Raw genomic sequence first — 23,255 nt, 5'->3', positions numbered from 1 at the left:
TGTGCCTCCAACACTGAGATAGGTCTAACTGCTGACCTTGGTCCATCAAATGACAAAAAAACGCCCCTTCAACAAATCTAAAGCGACACCTGTTTCTCTGCAGTCTGGGAGCTGCTAACAAGCTGCCATTCACCACCACTCACATGTTAGCAAGACAGGAAGATGCTCTGACTAATCTGTGTCATCATCATCATCATCATCATCATCATCATCATCGTCGTCCCCCAAACTCAGCGCTGTCAGGGCAGTTTGGGTCAACAGCACAAATGGTAGCAAAATGAATCTGGACAAGAAACTGATGCAGATTTTCTGACTCTCACACCTTGTGCTTTACAAAGACACTGGGATTCACTTTGCTCTGTGCTGTTCTGATGGGGCTCAAATCCAATCTTAGGTTTTACTAACTAGAAAGAGTAGAAAAGTACATTAACACTGTTTAATTTCATGTACAAATACAAATCACACAGAGACGTGTGCATATTCCATATAAAAAACATCAAATGCTGCATGGACATGATGCAGCTGGATGAACAATGTGCTGAAGATGATGCAGTTTGTCAGACTGTCACTGGGCGTTGGCAGATAAACACTGAGGTCTGTGGATGAAACAGTCACATTAAGGCAGGTGAACAGGACAACACCTGAGAGACGTTCAGAAACGTCGCCACAAGAAAAAGAATATTTGATTTATTATAGATAGGACCATATTTTAGGTAGTTCATGTTTTAGCCACTTAACTACAAATCACATATTACTTTTAATTTAACCTGATCAGCTTCCAACTGACTGGGCACAGATAATAACCTGATAAATCATCTAGTATTTAGTTACCTTCATTAAATTCACAGTTATACTATATGTGAAGAGTTTGAGGTAATAAACACAGTTGAGAAGTTAAGTGGCTAAAACAAGCGTATCTGTGTTTTCAGGACTTGATGGACGACACTGTTGATATGGAGATTATCTTTGTTTTCCCTGACACTCTGCATTTTGACACCATCCTGTTTGGAAGAGAATGGCATAAACATGAAAAAAGGTTCTGCAGGTTCTGTGGCTCCAGACAGGGTCAATAAATAAGTGGAAAGTAACAGATTCAGTCAGGAGAAGCATGAGCTCAACTGAAACCCAAACTAGCATCTCTTCTTGTTAGCTGCAGCTTTACTCTGCAACAGGAGAGAAGAAAATAATGCACGTCGACTTCAAATGAAGCCAGTCGCAACGCATGCCTGCATGCTGTCAAATACAAAAGAGAAGGAAGCAGAAGGAGCTTCGGTCTGAAGAGCACTTGTATTCATCCAGTGGGATTTGACAGATTACCCTTTAACCTTTCAACCAGTCTGAGCACAGGCAGCACCAGCCAATCAGATACAGCTCAGTCGTAGGTGTGTTGACATCGAAGAAACCCAACACTGAGACCAAACAGCAGCACGAAGTTTCACCTGTGTGGCCAGATGAGACCATCATGTCAGGTCGACATATTACCTTTGTAGGATCCAGATGGTTTGAGATATCAGCTTATTAGCTTTCTTTTAAAGTTGAGCTCCATTTGATTCCATCCAGTGTGGTTTGTTACACGTCTCTGCTGTGTTTGAAAAACAATCCCAACATAAAGGTGGATTTCTTTCTTCCTTTAACAGTTACAATCATAAAAAGTTCGGATAAATAGCGATCCAGCTGTCCATATCAAAAACAGGATCAGCTCCTCCAAACGTACGGACTATGGCTCGGTATCACTGATCATTCTGCAGAACGCAGAGTTTCTGAGCTGATACCAAATCATTTCTGATGCCTTACTTTGAGAAAAATACAGAACCAGTTTTTCTACAGCAGCATCACCCCTCTCACATGGGTCTGGGTCATGGCGGTCCAGATGATTTCTTCCTGTGTCCAGGTCTGGCCGGATACATAATCCTTCCCATGTGTTCTGGGTCTCTGCAGCATCTCCTACCAGTTGAACGTGCTCAGAAACCTGTAAATGCAGGTGTCTTCATCCTGTCCCTAAAGGCCGATTCGTGGTTCTGTTTGACTACATGTGTACTAGAAAAGTTAACTGTGGGCTCATTTTCATGCACGGTACTGTATGGACTCAATACCTCATCCTTAGTGTTATTATAAAGTGGTCACATACATATTTTTCTTCTTTTGACTTTTCAGTCAGATCCAACAGGAATTCTTCACTTGTCATGTCTGGATAAGCTGCTTCCTGCCGTATGAACAGAAACATAACCCTTGTTTTCAGTGGATAAAGTGTCGCTGTGTGAACCACACTGATTCTGCACTGGTTCTTCACCAGGTAACGATAGTTACAATGAAACTAGACCTGCAGGTGCTCCCATGAGGTGGCAAGTACCCATAATCCTCTGGTCAAGATCAGGGTCCTGTCCATCCTGTTCTTCATTGTCAAAGACTTTGCTGGATTCTCAGAATCCACTTTTCTGATGCAGTTAACGTGGTAGTTCAAGAAAGTGTTTCAATTAAGGTCATGGTCCTTGTGCCCTTTGACCTCTTGCTCTCTGTCCTTAATGAATAGTACAAAGCTCCAAGAAGATTCCTGCTCTCAGAGTTTGTCTTCTTGTAACGCTTCTGCTCAGACGCCACGCTAAGACCTGACCACCCGATCACACCTGACAGATGTTGTAGTAAACGGTGTGAGCATGCCTCTCGCCCGTGGTCTCAAACATACAGTCTCTGTGTGTGTGGATCTCCATCATTGGCACATTAACGCTGTGGGAGTTGGTGTGAGTGTGAGGAGTCTGCGTACCATAGGATGGGACGGACTGGAGAGAGAAATAAGACAACATGTTAATCAGGAGTGGGCAGTCTTTGGACAGAACCAGTTTGCTCCTGTCCAGTCTTTACGCTTTAAGCAAAATGTTGAACCACTTTCCTGAGTCAGTTCTGCATTATAGAAAGAAGGATGCTAATATTAGCACTAGCATTAGCTGTCTCAGTTGGACACTGTTATCAATTAGGGTGGTGTACAGTATTTACCTTTCCAGCTCCGCTAAGAGGGAAATCTTTCCGGCACAGGTGGCCAATGATTCCTGCTGCTAGGGCGTCACCAAGGACGTTGACCATGGTCCGAAACCTGTCACTGTGGAGATGGATGGAACAAGCAGACACCATCAGACCAGAAAATCTCTGGACAAGAGTCTGTCTGTACTGGAAGTGTTTTTTACTCTACTCACATCCAGAAAGGTGTGTCCAACTGCACTGAACATATGTTCACACAAACAAACAACCAAACATTTCTGTACCAACACATCTTACAAGGTGTTACTGTTACTTACAGAATCCAATCAATGGCCACGATGAGTGTGATGTCATCTGGAGGTAACCCCACTGATGTCAGGACAATCACCATGGTAACCAGACCAGCTTGAGGAATCCCTGCTGCACCGATGCTGGCAGCTGTAGCTGTGATGCTGCAACAGGACAGAAAATGAGATCAACTCACTGAACTCAACAAACTTTATAATATAAACCACTGTATTATCTGCGTATAGCTTGATCTCTGCGTCACAGTAATCAGAACCCAGCTCAGTGCATTTAAGTTTACTTTACATTCTTGTCATCATGGAGACTCAATAAATGGTGTCTATCTATAGACCCTTGTGTTGGAGAATTTATACTCATTAACATTCATATTTTGATTTGTTACTTAGATGACATTCTTTACATTTAGAGAAATCAAGCAAACAGAAAAATTTTGTTGAGACCTCTTCTATGTCTCCTGCCTCCTGTCTAATCTCTGGTTTCCTAAAATCCTCCTGAATTTTTGAGACACGCTTAGACGTCAATGTACCTGATAGTGATCAACTGGCCAAAGTCCAGCTCATAGTCATTGACCTGAGCAATAAAGATGGCTGCGACTGCCTCATACAGCGCTGTGCCGTCCATGTTGATCGTGGCTCCCACAGGGAGGACGAAGCGAGCAATCTGCCGGTCAACATGACAGTTCTCCAACAAACACTTCATGGTAATGGGCAGCGTGGCAGAGCTGACGACAGAGATTATATGCAATTAAAAAAATGAACAAACCCACAGAGGAGCAGGTTAAACCAGGACTGTCCAGGACTCTGACCTGGAGGAGGTAGCCAGGGCGATCACCATGGCCTGCAGCAACCCACGGATGTATTTGAAGGGGTTTTTCCTGGTGAGGAGGAAGTAGAAGAAAGGGAGGAGGATAAGTCCATGGATGAAGAGTCCAGTCAGGACGGTGATGCCATACCAGCCCAGCTTCTTCCCCAGAGTGCTCGGGTCCTGCATGTCCAGGATCTTCCCCGCCACAAGGAAGATGATCCCAAATGGAAAATACCTGAGGAGGCACAAACATCCACCCAGATGATTTATCCTTTGGGGAACATGAAAGATCATTGGGTCTTTTCAATCTGAAGGGTTCATCCTCTGAAGAACATGGATTCAGTAGATCTCATGGTAAACTGGTTGAGCGCAAAGTTTCCAAATATTTACAGATAACACCTCATTGACCAAACAGGATTCTTTTAGTGTTGCTGTCAAAATAAATGCATCCTGAGGGAGGTGCTAGAAGAAATTAATATTACAAAATAAAAACCATTTATTCTAAAATCAAATGAGATTAAACAGTAAACAGTATAAATTAAGATTCCAGTGTTTTCTGAGAGTTCTTGCTAAAATCTGCTCCATTTCCCCAGAAAAATATCAGCAGGCACTTAGGACCTTTACGAATGCGTCAGACAAAAACACCACGGCCTCATTAACACTACCACAAAACCCTTACAGATACTTTTTCTCATTTTACTCTTTGTTATTCTGTTTCTACATGTTTGGAACAATGGCGTCTTTGCGATAAAGAGGTTTTTCCTGGCAGATAATCAATTATAAAGTAATTTATTGTAAACACTGTATTGCATGTACTGTGTGTAGCGTTTGTACACTACAGAGGTTTCAGCTCACCACACAGCAGCGTTGATGATCTTCATGACACACTCGTTGATGCACTGACAGACATTAACCAGGGGAGCTCCTCGTTCTCCCATCCTGCCCAGCAACAGGCCTACAGCAGCACACAGAGGCAGAAAACCTCATTTTCACAATAACCTGAGAAACAGATGATTATAGCACCTCTGGCAGCTGACATGCTAATGCTAAAGGAGGCTAAACCAAATTTAGCTCCTCAGGTAGAGAGAAATGACCTACATGACCTAGAAAAAAAAAAAAAAAAACTAGCATTGGTGGGTTGTTTGCTGCAGGACAACATCAGACACTGGTAACATCAGCATAGATGAACAGTCCTCAGAACAGACTAGACAATGGTTAGCTGCCAGACACGCTGCACTGCTGCTGCAAAACTCCGGAGTGCAGTGTAAACAGGTCAAGGTTCACCCTTGACAGTAACAGTCCGAGCTGCTTTTAATCTCTGGATAACAGAATGTTTATGGCGTTGAGTCAGTTTGTGGCTTTACAGAAACATTTACTAGTTTTGTGAGAGAGACCCGAAAATAAAAGGGGGTCCTGTAAATCAACCCTGTGGCGCTCACCCATGGTAGCAGAGAAGATGACGATGCCGAGGACATTCATCTGTTGGCTGCTGCCAGGACTCACTGTGTACATAATATCCGGGGCAGGCGTCAGCTCCAGGTACACCGTGCGCCCCCTGGGGTCGCTGTCATCGGGGACGACGTAGACGAAGTTTGGCTGGATGGTTCTGGTCGGAACTTTGAGGATGGGAATCAGGTCTGTTTTGTACTGATGAAAGTCGGGTACGTTAGGTTTGTCACAGGAAGAAACAGAAAAGTGATAAAAAAACGTAGTTGAAGTGTTTGTTGTCCCACCTGTTGAAACGTGGCCTCGACCAGATTAGAGGGGACCATGTTTCTGTGGAGCAAAAGCTGGTTTTTATTCAGAAACTGAACACGAAAAAGGATTTAAACATGCTGCTCATCTGTGACATTGACTTTATATGAAACATATCCACAAAATCATCATGGTGGAGAGCAACAACAGTGATGGGGGGGCAGTGGAGAGGCCAGGACGTTCACAGTGGACCCTGATACACGTCACTTAAAAGCATCAACAGCAGGTCTGAGGAAAAACATCAGGACATTCATCTGTTTAGGCACAAAAACAACTTTTCATGTTGATCTCAGGCATCCTGGGTTCTACCTCATTGGGTTCAGAGCTGAAACATCTTTAATACTAAAACTGTGTGTGAACGGTTTGTACTTTGGAGTTTGCCTTTGGTCGATGTTCTTCACCTGCACCTGAAAAGAACCTGTGCTTTGCATTAGATGTGTTCGTTGGGGAACTGTTGTCAGTGCTGATCTAACAGCAGGAAGATAAACAAGACTGAGGAGAGATCAGCTGACCTTCAGCAGAGGCCAGAGGTCAACAGGCTGACGAAGGTGGGTTTTAAAACGAGGCACGAGAGCGCGGTATGCCAACGTGTTGCAGCAGAGGTCACAGCATCCCACCGCTGCTGATTTAATTAACCAGTCACTTATCCCCACAGGATTACTAAAAATACAACGCTCAGCTCCGTCTGTAATTGGATTGACCAGTGTGTTTTCTACAATTTGTTGAACTCTGTGATGTTCAGTGTCCTAGTGGTCGGCTGTCCCTGTCGGTCTATCAAACTCTGACGCCTACAAGGAGCAGTTATTTAAATGAAAAACTCAGGGTTGTTCTAATGTCTGGCTCTGTAGGAGCAACAGCACGAAACCCAAAGATCTTCACTTTCCTGTGTTGAGAGTCACAGGCAGCAGCTGCTGATTCAGTGTTTGTGTGTTACTGAGTCCAGATCCCATCCAGAGACTGACAGCAACAATGAATGTGTGTGAATCCAGAACCTGGTTCAGCTTATGGGTCTGTGCCGTAGACCTCCATTGTTGTCCAAAAACTATTAAAAGCCCAGCAAGGAGCCACACCGCTGACCTGGCTCACATGGTTCTTCCTCACCAACAATGGGAGGCCCGTCTTTTCCAAAAACCAGCTCCAGACCCTTAGAACGGCCGTCACTGTTTACAGGCTCTGGTTCCACCAGCTTCTCTGTGCTCACAGCAAGATGTCTTAATTATTAAAATGGAGGCCAATGAAAGCACATACAAACAAACAAGGATGGACTGGCTCATGGACTGAACCATGACAGACCCCTGGTTTGACCCTTTCAGTACAGCTCACCTAAACACCTGTCTGTTCTCACCTGATGAGGTCGAGTAGGGCGTCAGCAGAGGTCATGACAGGGCCCCCTCCCAGCCGGTAGCTCTCCATCTCCGTCCCCGCGCCGGGTTTGATGACGATGACGAGCACGATGCCGACCAACACGGCGATGAAGGTGGTCCACAGGTAGTAGGTGACAGTGAGGACGCCCATTCGACAGCACGCCTTCGACTCCATCGATGACAGACCAGACATCAAACTGCACACAGGACACAAACAAAATTATGAAAGTGAGCAGGGCAGCAGGTGTTTAGCCTAGCTTAGCACAAACACTGGCAGCAGAGGGAAACTCGTAGCCTCGATTCACATGTTGAGTGTCAGCTCGTTTTGAGGTATCAATTAGATATTCTAATTTTTATTTCTGTTGTTCTCTCTGGAAATAAATCTGACACACAGACCACCAGTCCAATGTGGACACACCTCAGTCTCCAGCTGTTCAAATCAAAGCAGAAACAAACCTGTGCAGGTGAAAACTGTCCAGGTCTCAGTAAATGTGATGTGAATGTTGGATCCTCCAGCAGCCTCACACCCTGTGGCTGAATCCAGCATTGTTGGGACAGGCAGCTCTGTTGTTGTTGCACCTGTGGGTGTCTTTGCCTCTTCACCTGGACAGTCTGGAGACTGAGCTGCTACACTCACTTTCTGCTTTTCCCTCTGACACTTCACCACTTTGCTCTGGACCAGTTCAGCTTCAGGCCTGGACCAGAGCTCTTGAACTGTCAGTCACAGCTGGAAACCCAAACCTTTGACTGGTGGTGGAGAATGGGGGGCATCGTCCTACCTGGATGTGATGAGAGGAAGAATGAGCATCTTCAGCATCCTCATCAGCAGCTCTCCAGGAAAAGAGAAGTAGATCTTGGCCTGTGGTGACAAGTAAGATCAACATTTCAGTTTTTCACACTGTGGGTTTGTGCTGTCCGCTGTGGGCTAGAGCAGAGCGTGATGTCTCATCCATCTGATCCTGAAAAGGAACTAAAGTTACCAGATAAATGTAGAGCAGGAAAAAGTCCAAGGTTTGACTCTGACATGTAGTGAAGTCCAAGGATGAAGTAGTACTACAAGGAAATACTCATTAGTTAAAGTACTAATACCTGAGAACTAAACTGAAGTACAGTACTTGAGTAGAAGTACTTTCCGCCACAGTGTGTGTATGTTCAGGCCCAGCAGGTGCGCCCTGATGGAGACAGAGCAGGTGAGTCGTACCTGTGTGGACAGGTGAGTCCCTCTCAGCAAGAAGCCCAGGGTGCAGCCGGTGAGCACGGCGATGACCGACAGTAGCAGCAGCCCGTTCCTCTTACAAAAATCCCCCATGTTCCTCCGGAGGTCTCCGTCCACCGTCACCGGGAGAAAAGCCCTGACTCGGTCCCCCATCGCCCTCCCAGCGTCTCCCGGAGCATATGAACTGTGCTCGGAGCGCGTCTCCTGGTCCGGGCCGCTCGGTAACAGAAGCTCATCCATGGCGTCCAGGGTTTTCCAGGTGGGCTAAGTGTCTTGTTTGTGTGTGCGGCTGGCACGGGGACAGAGCCGGGGGAGCCAAAACGATCGACCGCTTTCCACTGAAGGATTAGATCTCCAGGGTCCGACCACAGGCACTGGGTGCAGGGCTGCAGACTTACAGGGACTAAGAGGCTTAAAGAGGTGGAATAAGACCTCACAGGTCTGTGGCATCTGGTCCTGCTGCTGGATCCGACCCACTCGTTGTTTTCGTTGTACCGGAAACGAGCAGAGGATCCCGCAGGTCCAGACTCCACAGTGGGACTCTGTCAGTCTGGTTTAACCCGAAGAGGCGTCACCACCATTTTTACAAACGTTTTAAAGTGAGAAGTTGCTGAGTCTGGCAGGTTCTGCAGGTCCAGCAGGTCCAAGACAAACTGAACACGTTTCATTTTTTACCAGCACATGAAAACATTTGACATGACCAGAAACCAGTAGAAGTGAAATTATTTCTCAGTAATGATCAACCTGAATACTCCTCATAATATCATTCATTGCTGAACACGACCTGGACCTGCACAGGACACACACACGTAATTAAACAGAAGCTCTCAGCTTTGGAACAGACCGGCTGGAGATTTTTACATATGAATAAAATATGAAATAAATAAATAAGAAATGTGACATGATGAAAGACTCGTGTGTTTTTTGAGGGAACTGGCATCACTGCTGTTTAAAAACCTACAGACAGTTGGTTTGTGGCTAAAAAGAAAAACTCACTGCAGCAGATTTTCATGTTCCTGACTGTTTACACTGGATGAGACTCACTTCTAATGTACTAATATTTCAGAGATGTACTTGAGTAGGTCTATTTGGGTTTTCTCCTCCACTGAGATGATGCGGATTCTTTCAGCAGGCGCCGTGGAATCAACTCTGGCGTCCCTGGACTTGTTGGAGTCATCAATGGCGCACACATTAAAATCATCGCACCTTCTGTGAAAAGATCAGCTGTGGTGAGAAATGAACCCAACCCAGTGAGGAACAACAGGATCTCTGATGTGTTGGCAGGAGTCTGACCCATCAGTTCCACTGCAGGACATTAATGGGAGCTGCTCGACCCACCATGCCTCCTTCCACCTAACAAACATTTCCATTCATTTCACCAATACCTGGTTTGTCAACTCGTGGCTGCTGCCCTCAGGCCAGTGATTCAATGATGTGGTGAGTTTTTCAGCGTCGACTCAGATTCTCCTGCAAAAAGTCAAAAATCACATCCCTGACAAACAGCATCAAAGCAGCAGTGACGTATCTACTGAGACAAACAGGAGTCGAAACACATCAGGGTCTGGATGAGCAAAAACATGGTAGAGAAGAATTTAATATTTAGTTTTTAAAGAGACAGACACAGTCAAAGTCCAGCTGGTGAACATAGTGGAGCATTTAGCAGCTAAAGAGCCAGAGTTCCCTCAGGAGGTGGTGGAGACCAAACCCAGAGCTCAAACTGAGGGAACACTGGACTCAGACTCAGCAGGTGGACTCTGCTCCACATGGGTCAGCAGGTTGGTCTTTAACTTTTACACCAAATAAATACATAGGATAATGTCGTAAATAAGTATAATAATAATAATAATAATCTGTTTAATTTCAACTTACAACAGAAACATATAAAAAATAAAACAACAAATCATAAATACAAAACTGATCATGATCATAGTAGAAAAAACAGACAATGAAAGTGTCAAGAAAATAAAAGTTACATTTTCCTGAATATTTTACTATTTTTAAGAGGACCAGCATATTCATCTTTGCAGCTGTATGGGGCTGTAGAAAACATCTGGGCTTTATATTAAGACACAGCAAAACAAACACCAACTTAAAAACCTTTATATACACTCCGAGGCCTCATTATTAGGTTCACCTGTACAGTCAGTCTAACTAATGTTAAGCTGCAAAACCAGTGTAAAGCCATATAAAATAATTCAACACCTGTACAATCCAATAAATTCAACAGTTGTGCCATAAATTCTACATTTACAGTTTTTAATGCTCAGTCAGATAAAATTGTGGGAAATTTTTCATTCACTGAATTTTCATTCAGTTCTATTTGTTGATCACAGTTAAAGGTGGTGGCGTGCTGGACTACATTATACTGGAGTGTTACTATTGTCTGTCCTTCAGTCAACATATAGCAGGTGGTCAGAATATCAGAAACACCTTTGAGCGTGGTCCCGTGCTAAATGGACTCAACATACTCTGACTCATATGTGACCATAACATCCTTCACTTCAAGTGCACCTTCTCATTGGAAATCAGTCAGAAAATCCAGAACCAAACCCAGCACTGAAGCCCCTCACCTGATGTACACACCTGTACGTCAGGTGAGGGGCTTCAGACGACCTACAACAGCTGGGAAGAGTGACGGCAAATAAACACGGACGTAAACGGTGCAGGTGTGAATTTCTCTAAATGACTGATGTAGAATGAAATTCCCTCATGATTATTATCCATTAATCTGCAGTTTTATCTATAAAATGCCAGAAAATTGTGAAACATTTCTAATCTCAAATGTCTTCAGATGTTTTGTCCAACTGTCTGTTGCTCATCATTTTTCTGCTGATTGACCAATCGATCAATTGACTAATACATTCTGTCTTAGTAAGTTTGTAAGTGTTAAGGGATTCATAGATTCAGTTTTGTTGATTTTCTGTGTGTATGAGAAAAATTAAAATCAGTCATTACTTTGATCTAAAAAAAAAAAAAAAAAAAAAGTGTCTCAGGAATTGATCAATTGATTGATGTGTTATATTTTTGGTTAAAATCCAGAGCTATCTGAGAGTTCCCTGGGGAGAATAAATATTTGTGTTCTCAGTAGAAATCAGAGACAGGTGATCATCTGGCTGCTCCAGATACCTCTCACCGCTCTTTCCTTTGGTGTGGCTGTGTGTGTCTGCCTTCCTGTCACCACTTGATGAAGATGAGCGCGGCGAGCACTGCGTAGCCGAGGATGATGAAGAGCACTTTGAGGAGTCGGTCCTGTTTCTCATCCAGCTCCTGCGACAAGATCTCAAAGAAGGTGACGAACAGGAAGGTGCCGGCGGCGAGTCCCTGCAGCACCACCGACACTATGCCGCCCGCCAGCGTCTGAGCCGACTCGATGCCCATTCCCACCACTATGCCCAGCGGGATCATCAGGCTGACTGTGATGCCCAGCTTGGCAGCGTCCTTCATGCCGAGCGACGCCTTGGCCACGCTGACCCCAAGGGCGATGGCGGCCAGCGTCTCGTGCACGGCCACGCCTAAGAAAAGGCTGCCAAGCTTTGCTCCATCCTCCTGCAGGCCGAGCGCCAGGCCCTCGAACACAGAGTGAGCCGACAGAGCTAGGACCAGGCTGGCGAGCCGCAGGGGTCCCGCCCCCGCAAGTTCAGCTGGGTTGAAGTGTCCATGCTGGTGCCCGTGGGACCGGTGACCGCCACCACTGCCGCCGCCACTGCCCGGGGAGCCCCGTGCCGAGGAGATGAAAGGCGTGTCGTACTCAGAGTCGCTGCCGGCCTCAGAGCCTCCCGCGTTGAACGTCTCCAGATCGATGAAGGATGGCTTCTCCTTCCTGAAGGTGAGGACGGCCTGCTCCACAAAGACGGTGAGGAAGAAGCCGAGCATCATCATGGTCTCAGCCAGAGGATAGTCACTGGAGATCTGCAGCTGCTGGAAAACATCGCTCACCTGAGGAGAGAAAACAAACAGGTCTGTTTCCACTGCACCACGACCTGCTCACTACTTCGTCATTTAGTCCACTGCTGTTTCCACGGTGATGTTAGCTTAAATGTCTCAGTATTACACAACACAGCAGCCTCCAAAACGATGATCCAGTGAGCACAAACAAACAGTCTGAACACAGATAGGCCCAGGTTAGCATAATGCTAGCTCTGGGTTAGTATAATGTTAACTTCAGGTTAGCGTCATGTTAGCTTATGGGTTGATGTAATAAAACATTCCGACTAGAGGATTTCATTAGAAAACCAGATGTTCTCACCTCTGACTTAATCATCATGAATTTGATGTACAGCAGCTGAGAAGTGCTGATTTTATACGTCAACTCTGGCTCAACTGGATCCTGTATTTCAGCTGCTAAAAAGGTTTACCTTTAGCTTTGAAATGCTGATACATGACATTTAAAGACCTTTGGTCCAGGTGTAGAAGCATCATAAAACCCTCCTCCTGCCCAGTTAAAGTGCACTGAACCAGATGTGCTCCAGCTGCCTGTGAGAAACAGTCACACTGTGTCTTTCTCCACAGTGACCGTTACCTTGTCTCTGACGGCGGGCAGCAGAGCGTTGAAACATGTTGCTAGGAACACGCCTCCTCCAAACGAGTTGCAGAGCGACAGAGCCCTCCTATATCTGTATGCCTTGTCGTAGTCGACCAGCAGGAGACGAACTGGGACCAGTATACCGGCCAGCATGAGGCCGAACAATCCCAGCAGGCCAAGCAGCTTCACCAGCAGGATCTGCATCCTGACGCACCAAACCCTCGGCAGACGCTAGAGCGAAGACGCCGTTGAACACATCACATCCCACACACCTTCAATCTGCAGGAGACAGAAAAGGATGTTAGCGAACAGGGAAGTACAGAACAAACCAGAATAAACCAGTTCAACCAGATTCTTCTCCTAAATGTCAAATTTTCCTCTTTCAGATTCACTGCTGGAGGTGTGAGACATTGTCCTCAGCACCTCAGGTGGGTTTCAGTCTCCTGAGTCCGTTTCTAACCAAACCACAAAGCTCATTGTTGGTGCCATCGCGATCAAGTCTGACAGAGTCCGTTCAGACCTGTGGCTTCAAAGTGTTTTCCAAAACAAAGCTTCTCCTTATTCTGCCAAAGAACAATAGCTGAGACAAAGCCAAACTTCCTTCTGTACCATGTTTGTATCTGTAGGACCGTAAAAGTGGATCAGCTGAGAAGGACTAGACCTCAGTCAGTGGGTCTCAGTCAGTGGGTGTCACACAATGGACCCTGCAGCAGCAACAAGCAGCTCAGCTTCAGCACAGACTGACTGGGCTGACCCTGGCGGAACAGGACTCTGACCCAGTCAGGAGCAGGACTGAGGAGGGGGGGCATGAGAAAACCCTAAAGCTGAGACCTGGTTTAGTCTGATGCTCCATCACTGACAACACAACCAGCTGCTATTAATGAGGATCACAAGCTTTTGTTTTATAAAACAAGCGCCCAGTCACCGTGACACGACACAACCTAAGGGATCTGACAAAACCCCAACCAAGGTCCTAACCTGAGTAAGATGCTAACGATCGATTGGGTAAACGTAAACTCATGAAATGCCTTAACGCTATTTGGGTAAATCTAAATAACGTGGTTAACGCTCGTTACTTTACACCATTGTTTGAATTTCAGTCAATATTGGAGAAAATGACTGACCTGGACATTTTCTTGTACTAATTTATGTCCGAACATAAACGAACCATCTAAGACAGACAAAAACAACCAGAGCAGTTTGATCCGTTTTTATTTCACCTTCATGTCTCAGAAAGTTACCAACGCTAAGCCCGCTTCCTGTGAGGAATTTCAAAATAATAGCTACATCAACGTCTCGAAACTAATTACCTCAGTAATGCTCTGCTCTGTTTATGCGAAACTTCGCGGTCACGGTTAATAAACACTATCTAAGGCCTTTATTTAAAGCCTTTCTGGGTTAGTTAAACCAAATTCCACAGTTGACCTTAAAAACATAATTCGTACCATTTCCGGTCCTGGCCCTGGCTAACAGTGACTAGCTTGACTGCTAACGTTAGCTAACTCCCGCTAGCTAAGATGCTATCTAGCAGCAACTCAGCCCGGTCACCGAGAAAAGCAGCGACTCACATCTGGTGCATTCAGGCTAAACTGCGGTTTCAGCTCGACACAAACACAATAAACCACAAACATGAAGTCAGACCGCTTTTACCTGTCCGAGCCAACGTCTCCTCTCCGGCAGGTGTACAGACTTCCGCCTCCACGTCACGTATTCATGACGTCACGAGCCGCCGTGGTTTGGACAGGTCGGATGTTTTTTTTTGTTTTAGAAATAAACGGAAATGTAAATGTTTCTATCCATGAACCCATGTTGTCTACATCTACCCCGTCTTAGGTACACCTGATTCCAGGTCAAAGGTATTAATGCACCTTTCGGTCGTTACTAAGTTCAGGTGTATCAATGCACCTATAAGCTGTGGGGTCTACTTTATTCACACCCCATTAACACGCTTGAACTGGAGTGTTTGATTTTTGTTGAATGTTTTCTAATTAAGCAGAATATTGACTGATGATCCTGCAGAGGGTCTGAACTATTTGACGTTTTATTAAGTTCATTTGTTGTGAAGATGCTTTGTTTTTATTCAAACTGTTCAGAGGTCATATTACATATTTATATTATTACATATTTTCTCTGTAAAACAGAAGAATATTGGTTTATGGGAATGAAAACTCCACCCGTGCCGAAACGACAGACGACAGACTGGAGGGAGTAAAATGCTGAGATGCTCTTTTTATTCCCAAACTGCTTAAACAGCTGAGTTTCACCTGCCGCACACAAGATTAGTTCATTTACACCAAATTAACCTTGATTCTGTCACTCACTCACTCACACACACACACACGCGCGCAAACACTCTCACTCTCTCTCTCACTCACACACACACGCGCGCAAACACTCTCACTCTCTCTCTCACTCACACACACTCTCTCACTCACACACTCTCTCACTCACACACTCTCACTCACACACTCTCTCACACACACACTCTCTCACACACACACTCTCTCACTCACACACTCTCTCACTCACACACTCTCTCACTCACACACTCTCTCACTCACACACTCTCTCACTCACACACTCTCTCACTCACACACACTAAACAAGGTACTGGACCAAAATTTGCAGTTAAAGTTAAACTGTGTAGTTTTTAGAGGGGGAAAAAGAAAAGACATTTCAAGCTTCAGTTTAAACTCTGCTGACCTGCTTCACTGCAGCTGTTAAACATCTGGGCTCCACGTTCCTATCAGAGCAGAACTGATTAGAATGAATCTGTTTAATACCAAAGTTTTGTTTCAAAATGTTTGTCCTAAAAACCACACAAAGTGGGTGTCGTGTTGGTGACGTGTCTCTCTCTCTCTCTCTCTCATGCAGGAATTAATGATGGAAAAAAAAGAAAAAACTTCCTTTTAGTCCTTCAAGTGAAAATGATCCAAGTCAGAAGGAAAAAAGGACAGCAAGTCTCTCCACACAATCCTGTCCAACCTGAAACAGAGAAGCAGTAAACTGATTATTCACTGCTGAAACAAGATGACCGCAGACAAAATCAGGCAATAATTATATATAAATTTACACTGTCAACAATGAGAAACAGTGAAACTAAAATTTTTATTACCTTTTAATCAAAAATAGGGTCAAATCAGAGTCACATTGTATTTCTAGTTGTTTCTATTTTATCCTTCAACTCAACATGTCAACACTTTCAAAGCATTTCAGTAGCTCAGAGGGAATGTAAATGAACAGAGCATAATTTCCTGTCATATTTATTTTAACAATAAAGACAAAACCAGTTTGCACCACAGGCACTGGCCAAAAACAGACTGTGTCTTATTGACCTTTTGTTTTGTTCTCATTTGCTGGTTTTACTGTTATTCTTTATTATTATTGTTCTTAACATGATTTGGTGCTGCAAACTGAAGTTCAACAGCAGGTATCAGTCATGTCGTCACAGGTGTGTATTTACTGTGTCCGAGTGTCACGGCTGCTCCTCGTTTCCAGCGCTGGGCGTTCGGTTTCGGATTTGATTCCTCAGCTGCTCGATGAGTTCAGGATTCTGCTGCTGCATCTGCTGAGCGAACTGCTGACCGCTGCAACGCACACACACCAAGAACCCTTGTTAACACCACCCAGCTCTACCTGCTGTCCCCTGATAAAATAATGTACTGGAAATTCTCCTATAAGAAGGCTGGGTGTTTGTTAAATAAGACAAAATGACTCTGAAACTGATTCCTGGACCCTGATGTTTTATCTCCAGGGTGTAAAGTCCACAGCAGCTGGTTCTTAATGTGGCTGTGGATCCAGACCGTGTTCCAGCTGCTGCTGCCGGGGCCTCGGTGAAGCTGCCCATGTTGACGCGCAACAACAGAGTTGGACGGAGGCGTTCGTGTCGTTCCGACTTCTCTTCAGACCCAAAGTTCCTCATGTCAGTGTTTCCTGGTGCAGCAGCTTCCAGCTGGTTGTGTCCAACAGGCTCCAACTAAACTCTCATTAAAGCTGCACTTCCCCATATCAGGTGGATGGAAGGAGCAGAAACCAGCAGTGATGGAAGAGCCGCTGTTATCTCCCACAGCACAACGCGCTCGCTCACTGTTCTCCCATCAGCCTCACCTCAACATGGTCAGTCATATTAAGACCTGTATTAAGACTCTTCAGGGCTGGAAACCCTGTATTTGTGAATTTAGCTGTAATCATCCTCACCCAGCAGCTTCAAACTAAAACTGTCAGTAATAAACCCTCCACTTAGGTACGTACGCCTGGATCAGTCCTGATAAATCTCCAGGTCCTGCAGGTGCGGCGGCTCTGGGGGCTGGGGCTGCGGCTGCGGCTGCACCTCCTCCTCCTCCTCCTCCTCCTGCTGCTGCTGCTGCTGCTGCTGCTGCTGCTGCTGCTGCTGCTGTTGCTCCTGCACCGGCACCTGCACCTGCAGCACCTCCTGCACCTGCAGGACCCCCAGCACCTCCTCCCATCCCACCGTATGCCCCAGACATCATACCGGACATCCTGGAGAGAACAGGAAGACTCGACGTTAACTTGCACACACAGAGGAAGAAAGCCACAGCTGAACGAAAAGGAAACTTACAGCTGTTGGACCTGAGGGTTGCTCATCAGAGACGACGCCTGCACAGACACAAAGAGTTTTATTGACTCCTGTTCAGGAATCGGCTCAAAGAGCAGAGGTTAAACAGATAAAACACAGTGACTGAACATGGGTGTCTGTAGGTTGTTGCCACACTCTGTGACTAAGAGGTAAAATAACACATGTTAACAGCCCCACGGCAAACCCCTTCGTTGAAGGTGCATGTACAGATTAAGAATTCAGACAGCGGACAAAGAAAGAGCAACAACCAGGGTTAACATGGCTTTTTCACACAGAGAGCATTCAAAGCAGCCAAAGGACTGACATTGGATCCACATGGGGCCTTCTTCCTTCTGGATGTGTTAGCATCTAAAGCTAACCTGTTGGTTCTGGTAGCATTAGCCACCTAGCATGGTCCTGACTGGACCTTTGGATGGAATGAATCTGATTTGAATTTGGGAGGAAGTGGAGCTTTGTGGTCAAAAATAAATACATACATGAACATGAATTCTGATCAGACCACCCAGATCTAAACTGAGAACATCTGGTTTGGTTTGTTCACACTGGAAACATCAGGTCTGAGAAGCTGCAGCTGTGATGTGGACACAGCTTTAGTTACTGTTACCAGCTTTTCTCCACAGAAACTACAGATGTCATCCCAAGTGCAGCAAAGCATGATGAAGGAGAACAGCCCACAACTGATGTTCCATCTTATTAAGAGTAACCTTTTAGAAACAGGAGATTAACATCTATGGCACTGGGGCCTTGTAGCGTCAGTGCAGCAGACTGTTTTTGAGGACTGGATTAAGAGCTGTCTGTCCATCTTAATACCAAATAAAGGTCCATCAGTTTGTGCTGGTTCTTTGTGTTTCTGCTGTTAATCAGATAAAGATCATAAGTGAATTCTGAACTACTGTACACAAACGATCTGAAGTCTGAGGTCTCACCATGTTCATGAAGCCAGGATTACTGAGCAAACTGGCCAGATCCACTCCACCCATCCCTGCTGACTGAGAGAGAAGAGACACATCAGCACAAACCCAGCACTGAACCACTTCTCAGAAACTCCGCTCGTCACCTCTTCTTACCGGACTGGAGGTTTCCATCTTCTCCTCTGCGATCTTCAGGTTGGTTTTGTAGCTGTCGTTGTCAGGGTCGAGCTCCAGAGCTTTCTTATAGTAACTCACTGCTTCTGTGTGTTTGTTGAGGCTGGCCAGAGCCAAACTGAAACAACAACTTTAATTAAATAAACTAAATATAAGACCAATTTGTCCAAGTCCAAACCACATGGATTTCCTTAAAGCAAAGGAAGAGCAGAGGAAAAATAATATGAAACATGAAAATTTATGGCTGTGGCTCTTTAATATCGTTTTTAGTACTAGTGCTGTGGCTCCTGTAGCTCTGGATATTTTTGGAACTCAAAGGAAAAACCCTTCAAACGCTGAGATGGCGGGCTGTCAACTCCAGCATACTTTTATAGCTTTATCTCTTATCTTTAATTCTACACTGACAGTTTCTATTGGAGAGAAAAACATGCATCACCTCACAGCAGAAATTATGTTATAGTAGCCTGGAGAGGAAGAAAAGTTCAACTGCTGATTTTCAGGAGAAAAGACAATGAAACAAGTTTTTCTCACATTTCCACTGGTGTGTGGGTTTTTCAGAAAGTATCAGTGTCTAACACACATACAGGTTTGAACTTGTACTACTGAATGTAAAAGGGGCTGCGTCCCTACCCCATCCTGCCGTAGGCTTTGCTGTAGTTGGGGTCGATGCTGATGGCCCGTTCACAGTCCTGCACGGCTCCAGCATAGTTCCCTAGTTTACTGTACGCTGCAGCCCTGCAAACACATCAACTCTCTCAGTCAGAGCTGCGACACGTTGTGGATTTGAATGACTGATTAATCATTTACTGTTGGTTTACAGTCACTGTTAGATAATGCCAAATGTTTGTTAGTTGGTTCTGGTTTCTCCATGGGAATATTTAGTTTAGTTAATGCAGGTGTGACTGGATCGAACAGACTATTTTTACTCTCTCTCTTTTACTATAAAAGCTAAACATGTTAAGTCTGAAGCATCTTAAATGGATCTGGTTCTGTGAAGCGCCTCAGGCCGATGAAGGACCTGTTGCAGTAGTAGATGGCGTTCTGAGGATTGATGGCGATGGCCTTGGAGTAAAACTCCACAGCGGCAGCAAAGTTATCCACCTTCATCTGTTCGTTACCTGCAGTCCACACAAAAACACAAGAACGTATTACTGAAAAATTAGACTGATCGTCACCACTGATCTGACAACTCCAAATGTTGTTTGTGTGTAGTGAGACGTGCACATTAGTACAACACATTCATTGTTGTTGTGAGTCTGAGTGGAATTTATGCTAAATACCACAAACACACAAAATCACCAGCTGCATCCTCTGAGGTGTCTGATGCCTGAGTTCTTACCGTCGGTTTTGAATCTTTCGGCCTCGGCTCTTTGCTCCTCACTCGGGGAGTTTGCAGTGGAGTTATTGTTGACCTGTGATTGAGCTGAATGCTGCCGCACAGACAAACACTGAGTCAGACAACTTAGAAAACAACATCTAACAGCATCAAAATCCTTCACTGTGTCCACATAAAGGCACAAAACAGAAAGAGCTGGAGAAGTGAGAAGTGAATGACTCCAATATAGAAAACCACTGGCCCCGTCCTTTAAAGGGAGGCTGCAGCACAGGCTTCACATGGAGCCTACCTTTGCTGTGGCTGAGGCAAATATCTCTGGTAACGTCAAGGGGACGGCGAGGCTCTGGTCATCAGTCGACACTTCAAACGCCGTCTCCAAACACTGGACAGCAACTGACACACAACACAGCCATGTTAACAGGAAGGTAACACACAAACAATAAAATCTCACAAGTGTGTGATTATTTGATAAATAATGGAGGAAAATGATTATTATGATGATTATTTGATAAATAATCACACACTTAACACAAGCTGGTTTAAACTTAAGGGGCGTTGCTTGTCTCCATTTTAGTGCATCTTTCTTTACTTGCTGGAAAATACCTATTGTGAGTTTGTCTGTTCTGGGCTACTGTAGAAACATGGCGGTGCAACATGTGAAAGGAGACATTTTCCCTATGTAGATTTAAAAGGACGACTCTAAAAATTAAGAAAACGTAATAGTTGGTATTTCCAGTGATCACACATTGATAACATATTTATGAATACTGTATTCCATTTCTGCTGATAGATCACCAAATATTACAATTGAACCCTTAAATATTAATTCCGTCACTGCACAAAACAACATTTGTTTTGTTGCTACACTGAGTCAAACTGTTCACTTTTTAAGCTACAGACTACAAAAACAGATTTGGGTTCAATAAGCAGACTTGGAACTGGATTCAGATCATGTGGAAACACTTCCCCAGCTCTGAACCCATCATGATGCGCACAGTGCCACTCCAGCGGAAACAATCCAGCTGTTAAAACACCGTCTCCTAGTGTCTCAACAGTTCTACCAACCCAAACTGGACCACAGGACTGGCGGTACAAGGTCAGGTGTGCTGTGTTAGACATCAGCTCTGTGTCCTGGTGTGCCAGGGCTCACCTTCCAGACTCTCCTGGGCACCTGAGGACAGACTCCCTGACTGGAGCTGGTCGTGGAGGAACTGGATGATGGAGAAGGCGAGACGCTTGTTGTCTGTCATGGTGATGGAGGCTCAGACCTCTCTGTGTCCACTGAGGAGGAGAGACCCTGCAAAAACACCTGGTCGTTGGTTCTGTTGTACAGATGCCAAACACAACATTACTTATGTCAGTGAGTTTCAAATTAAAGGTACCTGCTCCCACCACAGTTTCACAGACCTAAAGTTACAGCTGTTACACTCAGCTTAGCCTGCCACCTTTAGCATTAGCTTGTAGAATATTCCAGCAGCTAAGTGTAACTCAGCATGACTCTTAGAGATGCTAACAGCTAACGCTAGCCATCGGTGCATTTACACCGTGATAAAACCAGCTAACAAGCAGCAGATCCATGGCTAAATGTTAGCATTCTCTCTAGGTCAAAGCTAACGAGGTGCCCAACTCATTTCCCATTAACACAGCTCTGTGGTAACCGAGAGTACGCAAACAAGTGTTACCGAAACTCCAGTCATGATCCTGGCAGTTCTCCGGCGTCTTCCCGGTCAACGACGGAAAGCGTGTTAACGTTAGGTATTTCTTAGCACGGAGAAATCACCGAGGCCTTTTAGGAACATTCGGCATATAGTTGGCCCTTAGAGTAGAAAGTTGAACGTAAATGAACGTAACTTTACTTTATCTTCACCTGCACCGAACCCTCACGAGTCGTGACATCAACCCTAACCTGAACAGTCACCGCTGCTTGTCCCGAGTGTTCGGATCTAACGTTTACCAACACCAATGTTAGTTGATGTGTGTAACATTAGCCGAATGAAAGAGTGGTTCTCGATAGTGAAATCTATGACTTAACCTTTGCTCTGACGGGCGAGCTGTCTTACTCAGAGGCTGGGCCATGCTGTATTGCCCGACCTTTGAAGGAACCTCGGCATTAAACCACAGCGACATGATGCTAACAGTTAGCTAGCTAACCAGCTAGCTATTAGCACTCCTGTGACTATCGCGTTTGTGAAACTGTCATTCTGCCACAATAACACAGCAACGTGTTTTCCTACCGACTGTCTCTGGGATTCAGGTGTAGATTAACCAGACACTTGACGTTAGCTCCACTCCTTCGAGTAATTGTAGCCGTCACTGAGGTAGCTAATTAGCGCGTCGCGTTGTTATGTCGTCACATGAAAGCGCCGGTGTCGCCCATTAACGTCTGAGTCAAGTTACCTGCAAAAACCAGGAAACACCGGAAATGTGAGAAATTGAGGATAGATAGATAGATAGATTCTAATGTAGAATACAAGGAAATAAAAAGTGTATTTAGAAGACTTTTGGGCAGCATGATGGCTTAGTGGTTAGCCCTGTTGCCTCGCATCAAGAATGTTCAATTCAATTCAATTCAATTTTATTTGTATAGCGCCAAATCACAATACAAATCATCTCAAGGCACTTTACAAAAACTAAAACTAAAAACCCAACAATTCCCTTATGAGCAAGCACTTGGCGACAGTGGAGAGGAAAAAACTCCCTTTAACGGAAGAAAAAAACCTCCAGCAGAACCGGGCTCAGTTTGGGCGGCCATCTGCCTCGACCGGTTGGGGTGAGTGGATAGAGCAGAGAGAAAAGAACAGCAACAATAAACAACAAATAGACACTGCAAGTTGGTGGGGCCAGTAACTGCACATCAGCGATATACAGCTCCAGGACCAGGGACACCTGCAGAAGGTACAGAGAGAGAGAGAGAGAGAGAGAGGGAGGGAGAGAGCACAAACTAGGGGAGAGAGAGAGCACAAGGTTAGTAACATTCAACTGGTTCCTGGTTAGAAACCCATCAGGGGCCTTTCTGTGTGGAGTCTGCATGTTCTCCCTGTGCTTATGTGGGTTTTCTCCAGGTACTCTGGTTTCCTCCCACAGTCCAAAAACATGTATGTCAGGTTGATTGGTGACTCTAAATTGCCCATAGGAGTGAGTGTGAGTGTGTGAGGTTGTTTGTCTCTATGTGGCCCTGTGATGGACTGGGGACCTGTCCAGGGTGGACCCCTGCCTTTCACCCAAAGAGAGCTGAAATAGGCTCCAGCAGATCCCTGGGACCCTGGTTAGGACTAAGGGGGTCTAGATGATGGATGG

General features: G+C 45.2%; 3 protein-coding genes across 5 annotated transcripts; all 3 read right to left on the bottom strand.

Annotated features, from left to right (window-relative positions):
- Positions 1-2,566: 2,566 nt before the first annotated feature.
- slc1a8a (solute carrier family 1 member 8a) lies at positions 2,567-8,658 on the bottom strand. The gene is made up of 11 exons (XM_026323343.2): positions 8,404-8,658; positions 7,982-8,061; positions 7,184-7,399; positions 5,817-5,859; positions 5,523-5,730; positions 4,939-5,038; positions 4,085-4,318; positions 3,806-4,000; positions 3,291-3,425; positions 2,992-3,094; positions 2,567-2,777 (listed from the first exon to the last, which is right to left on the bottom strand). The coding sequence occupies exons 1-11, from the start codon at positions 8,656-8,658 to the stop codon at positions 2,619-2,621; spliced, it is 1,728 nt and encodes a 575-aa protein (XP_026179128.1). The 3' UTR covers positions 2,567-2,618.
- Positions 8,659-10,073: 1,415 nt separating this feature from the next.
- Positions 10,074-14,637, bottom strand: LOC113139807 (zinc transporter ZIP3). 2 transcript variants are annotated; one of them, XM_026323347.1, is made up of 3 exons: positions 14,591-14,637; positions 12,938-13,219; positions 10,074-12,354 (listed from the first exon to the last, which is right to left on the bottom strand). In XM_026323347.1, exons 2-3 carry the CDS (start codon positions 13,142-13,144, stop codon positions 11,593-11,595), a joined length of 969 nt encoding a protein of 322 aa, XP_026179132.1. In that variant the 5' UTR covers positions 13,145-13,219; positions 14,591-14,637; the 3' UTR covers positions 10,074-11,592. The 2 variants fall into 2 exon arrangements, with proteins under 2 accessions (XP_026179132.1, XP_026179133.1); XM_026323348.1 differs by lacking the exon at positions 14,591-14,637 and adding an exon at positions 14,065-14,392.
- Positions 14,638-15,424: 787 nt separating this feature from the next.
- sgta (small glutamine rich tetratricopeptide repeat co-chaperone alpha) lies at positions 15,425-22,329 on the bottom strand. 2 transcript variants are annotated; one of them, XM_026323344.1, is made up of 12 exons: positions 22,193-22,329; positions 21,109-21,255; positions 20,248-20,351; positions 19,962-20,052; positions 19,641-19,740; positions 19,253-19,357; positions 18,605-18,740; positions 18,464-18,526; positions 17,520-17,557; positions 17,192-17,440; positions 16,404-16,527; positions 15,425-15,925 (listed from the first exon to the last, which is right to left on the bottom strand). In XM_026323344.1, the coding sequence occupies exons 2-11, from the start codon at positions 21,206-21,208 to the stop codon at positions 16,416-16,418; spliced, it is 1,098 nt and encodes a 365-aa protein (XP_026179129.1). In that variant the 5' UTR covers positions 21,209-21,255; positions 22,193-22,329; the 3' UTR covers positions 15,425-15,925; positions 16,404-16,415. The 2 variants fall into 2 exon arrangements, with proteins under 2 accessions (XP_026179129.1, XP_026179130.1); XM_026323345.1 differs by having other exon boundaries at positions 21,109-21,280; positions 22,193-22,324.
- Between the last annotated feature and the right edge of the window lie 926 nt (positions 22,330-23,255).

This window comes from Mastacembelus armatus, chromosome 4 (assembly GCF_900324485.2).
Source record: "Mastacembelus armatus chromosome 4, fMasArm1.2, whole genome shotgun sequence".
Taxonomy (NCBI): Eukaryota; Metazoa; Chordata; class Actinopteri; order Synbranchiformes; family Mastacembelidae; genus Mastacembelus; species Mastacembelus armatus.
This window is presented reverse-complemented; position numbering and strand designations above follow the sequence as displayed.

Excerpts from the sequence above, each read along its gene's own strand:
- slc1a8a (XM_026323343.2), bottom strand. The coding sequence starts at position 8,658 with ATGGATGAGCTTCTGTTACCGAGCGGCCCGGACCAGGAGACGCGCTCC. Across the intron at positions 4,319-4,938 it reads ATCATCAACGCTGCTGTGTG|GTATTTTCCATTTGGGATCA; the intron begins GTGAGCTGAAAC and ends GTGCCTCCTCAG. Across the intron at positions 3,095-3,290 it reads GTGGCCATTGATTGGATTCT|TGACAGGTTTCGGACCATGG; the intron begins GTAAGTAACAGT and ends CCATCTCCACAG.
- LOC113139807 (XM_026323347.1), bottom strand. The coding sequence starts at position 13,144 with ATGCAGATCCTGCTGGTGAAGCTGCTTGGCCTGCTGGGATTGTTCGGC. Across the intron at positions 12,355-12,937 it reads TGCCCGCCGTCAGAGACAAG|GTGAGCGATGTTTTCCAGCA; the intron begins GTAACGGTCACT and ends TTCTCTCCTCAG.
- sgta (XM_026323344.1), bottom strand. The coding sequence starts at position 21,208 with ATGACAGACAACAAGCGTCTCGCCTTCTCCATCATCCAGTTCCTCCAC. Across the intron at positions 19,358-19,640 it reads GCCATCTACTACTGCAACAG|GGCTGCAGCGTACAGTAAAC; the intron begins GTCCTTCATCGG and ends ATGTGTTTGCAG. Across the intron at positions 17,558-18,463 it reads ATCCTGGCTTCATGAACATG|GCGTCGTCTCTGATGAGCAA; the intron begins GTGAGACCTCAG and ends GTGTCTGTGCAG.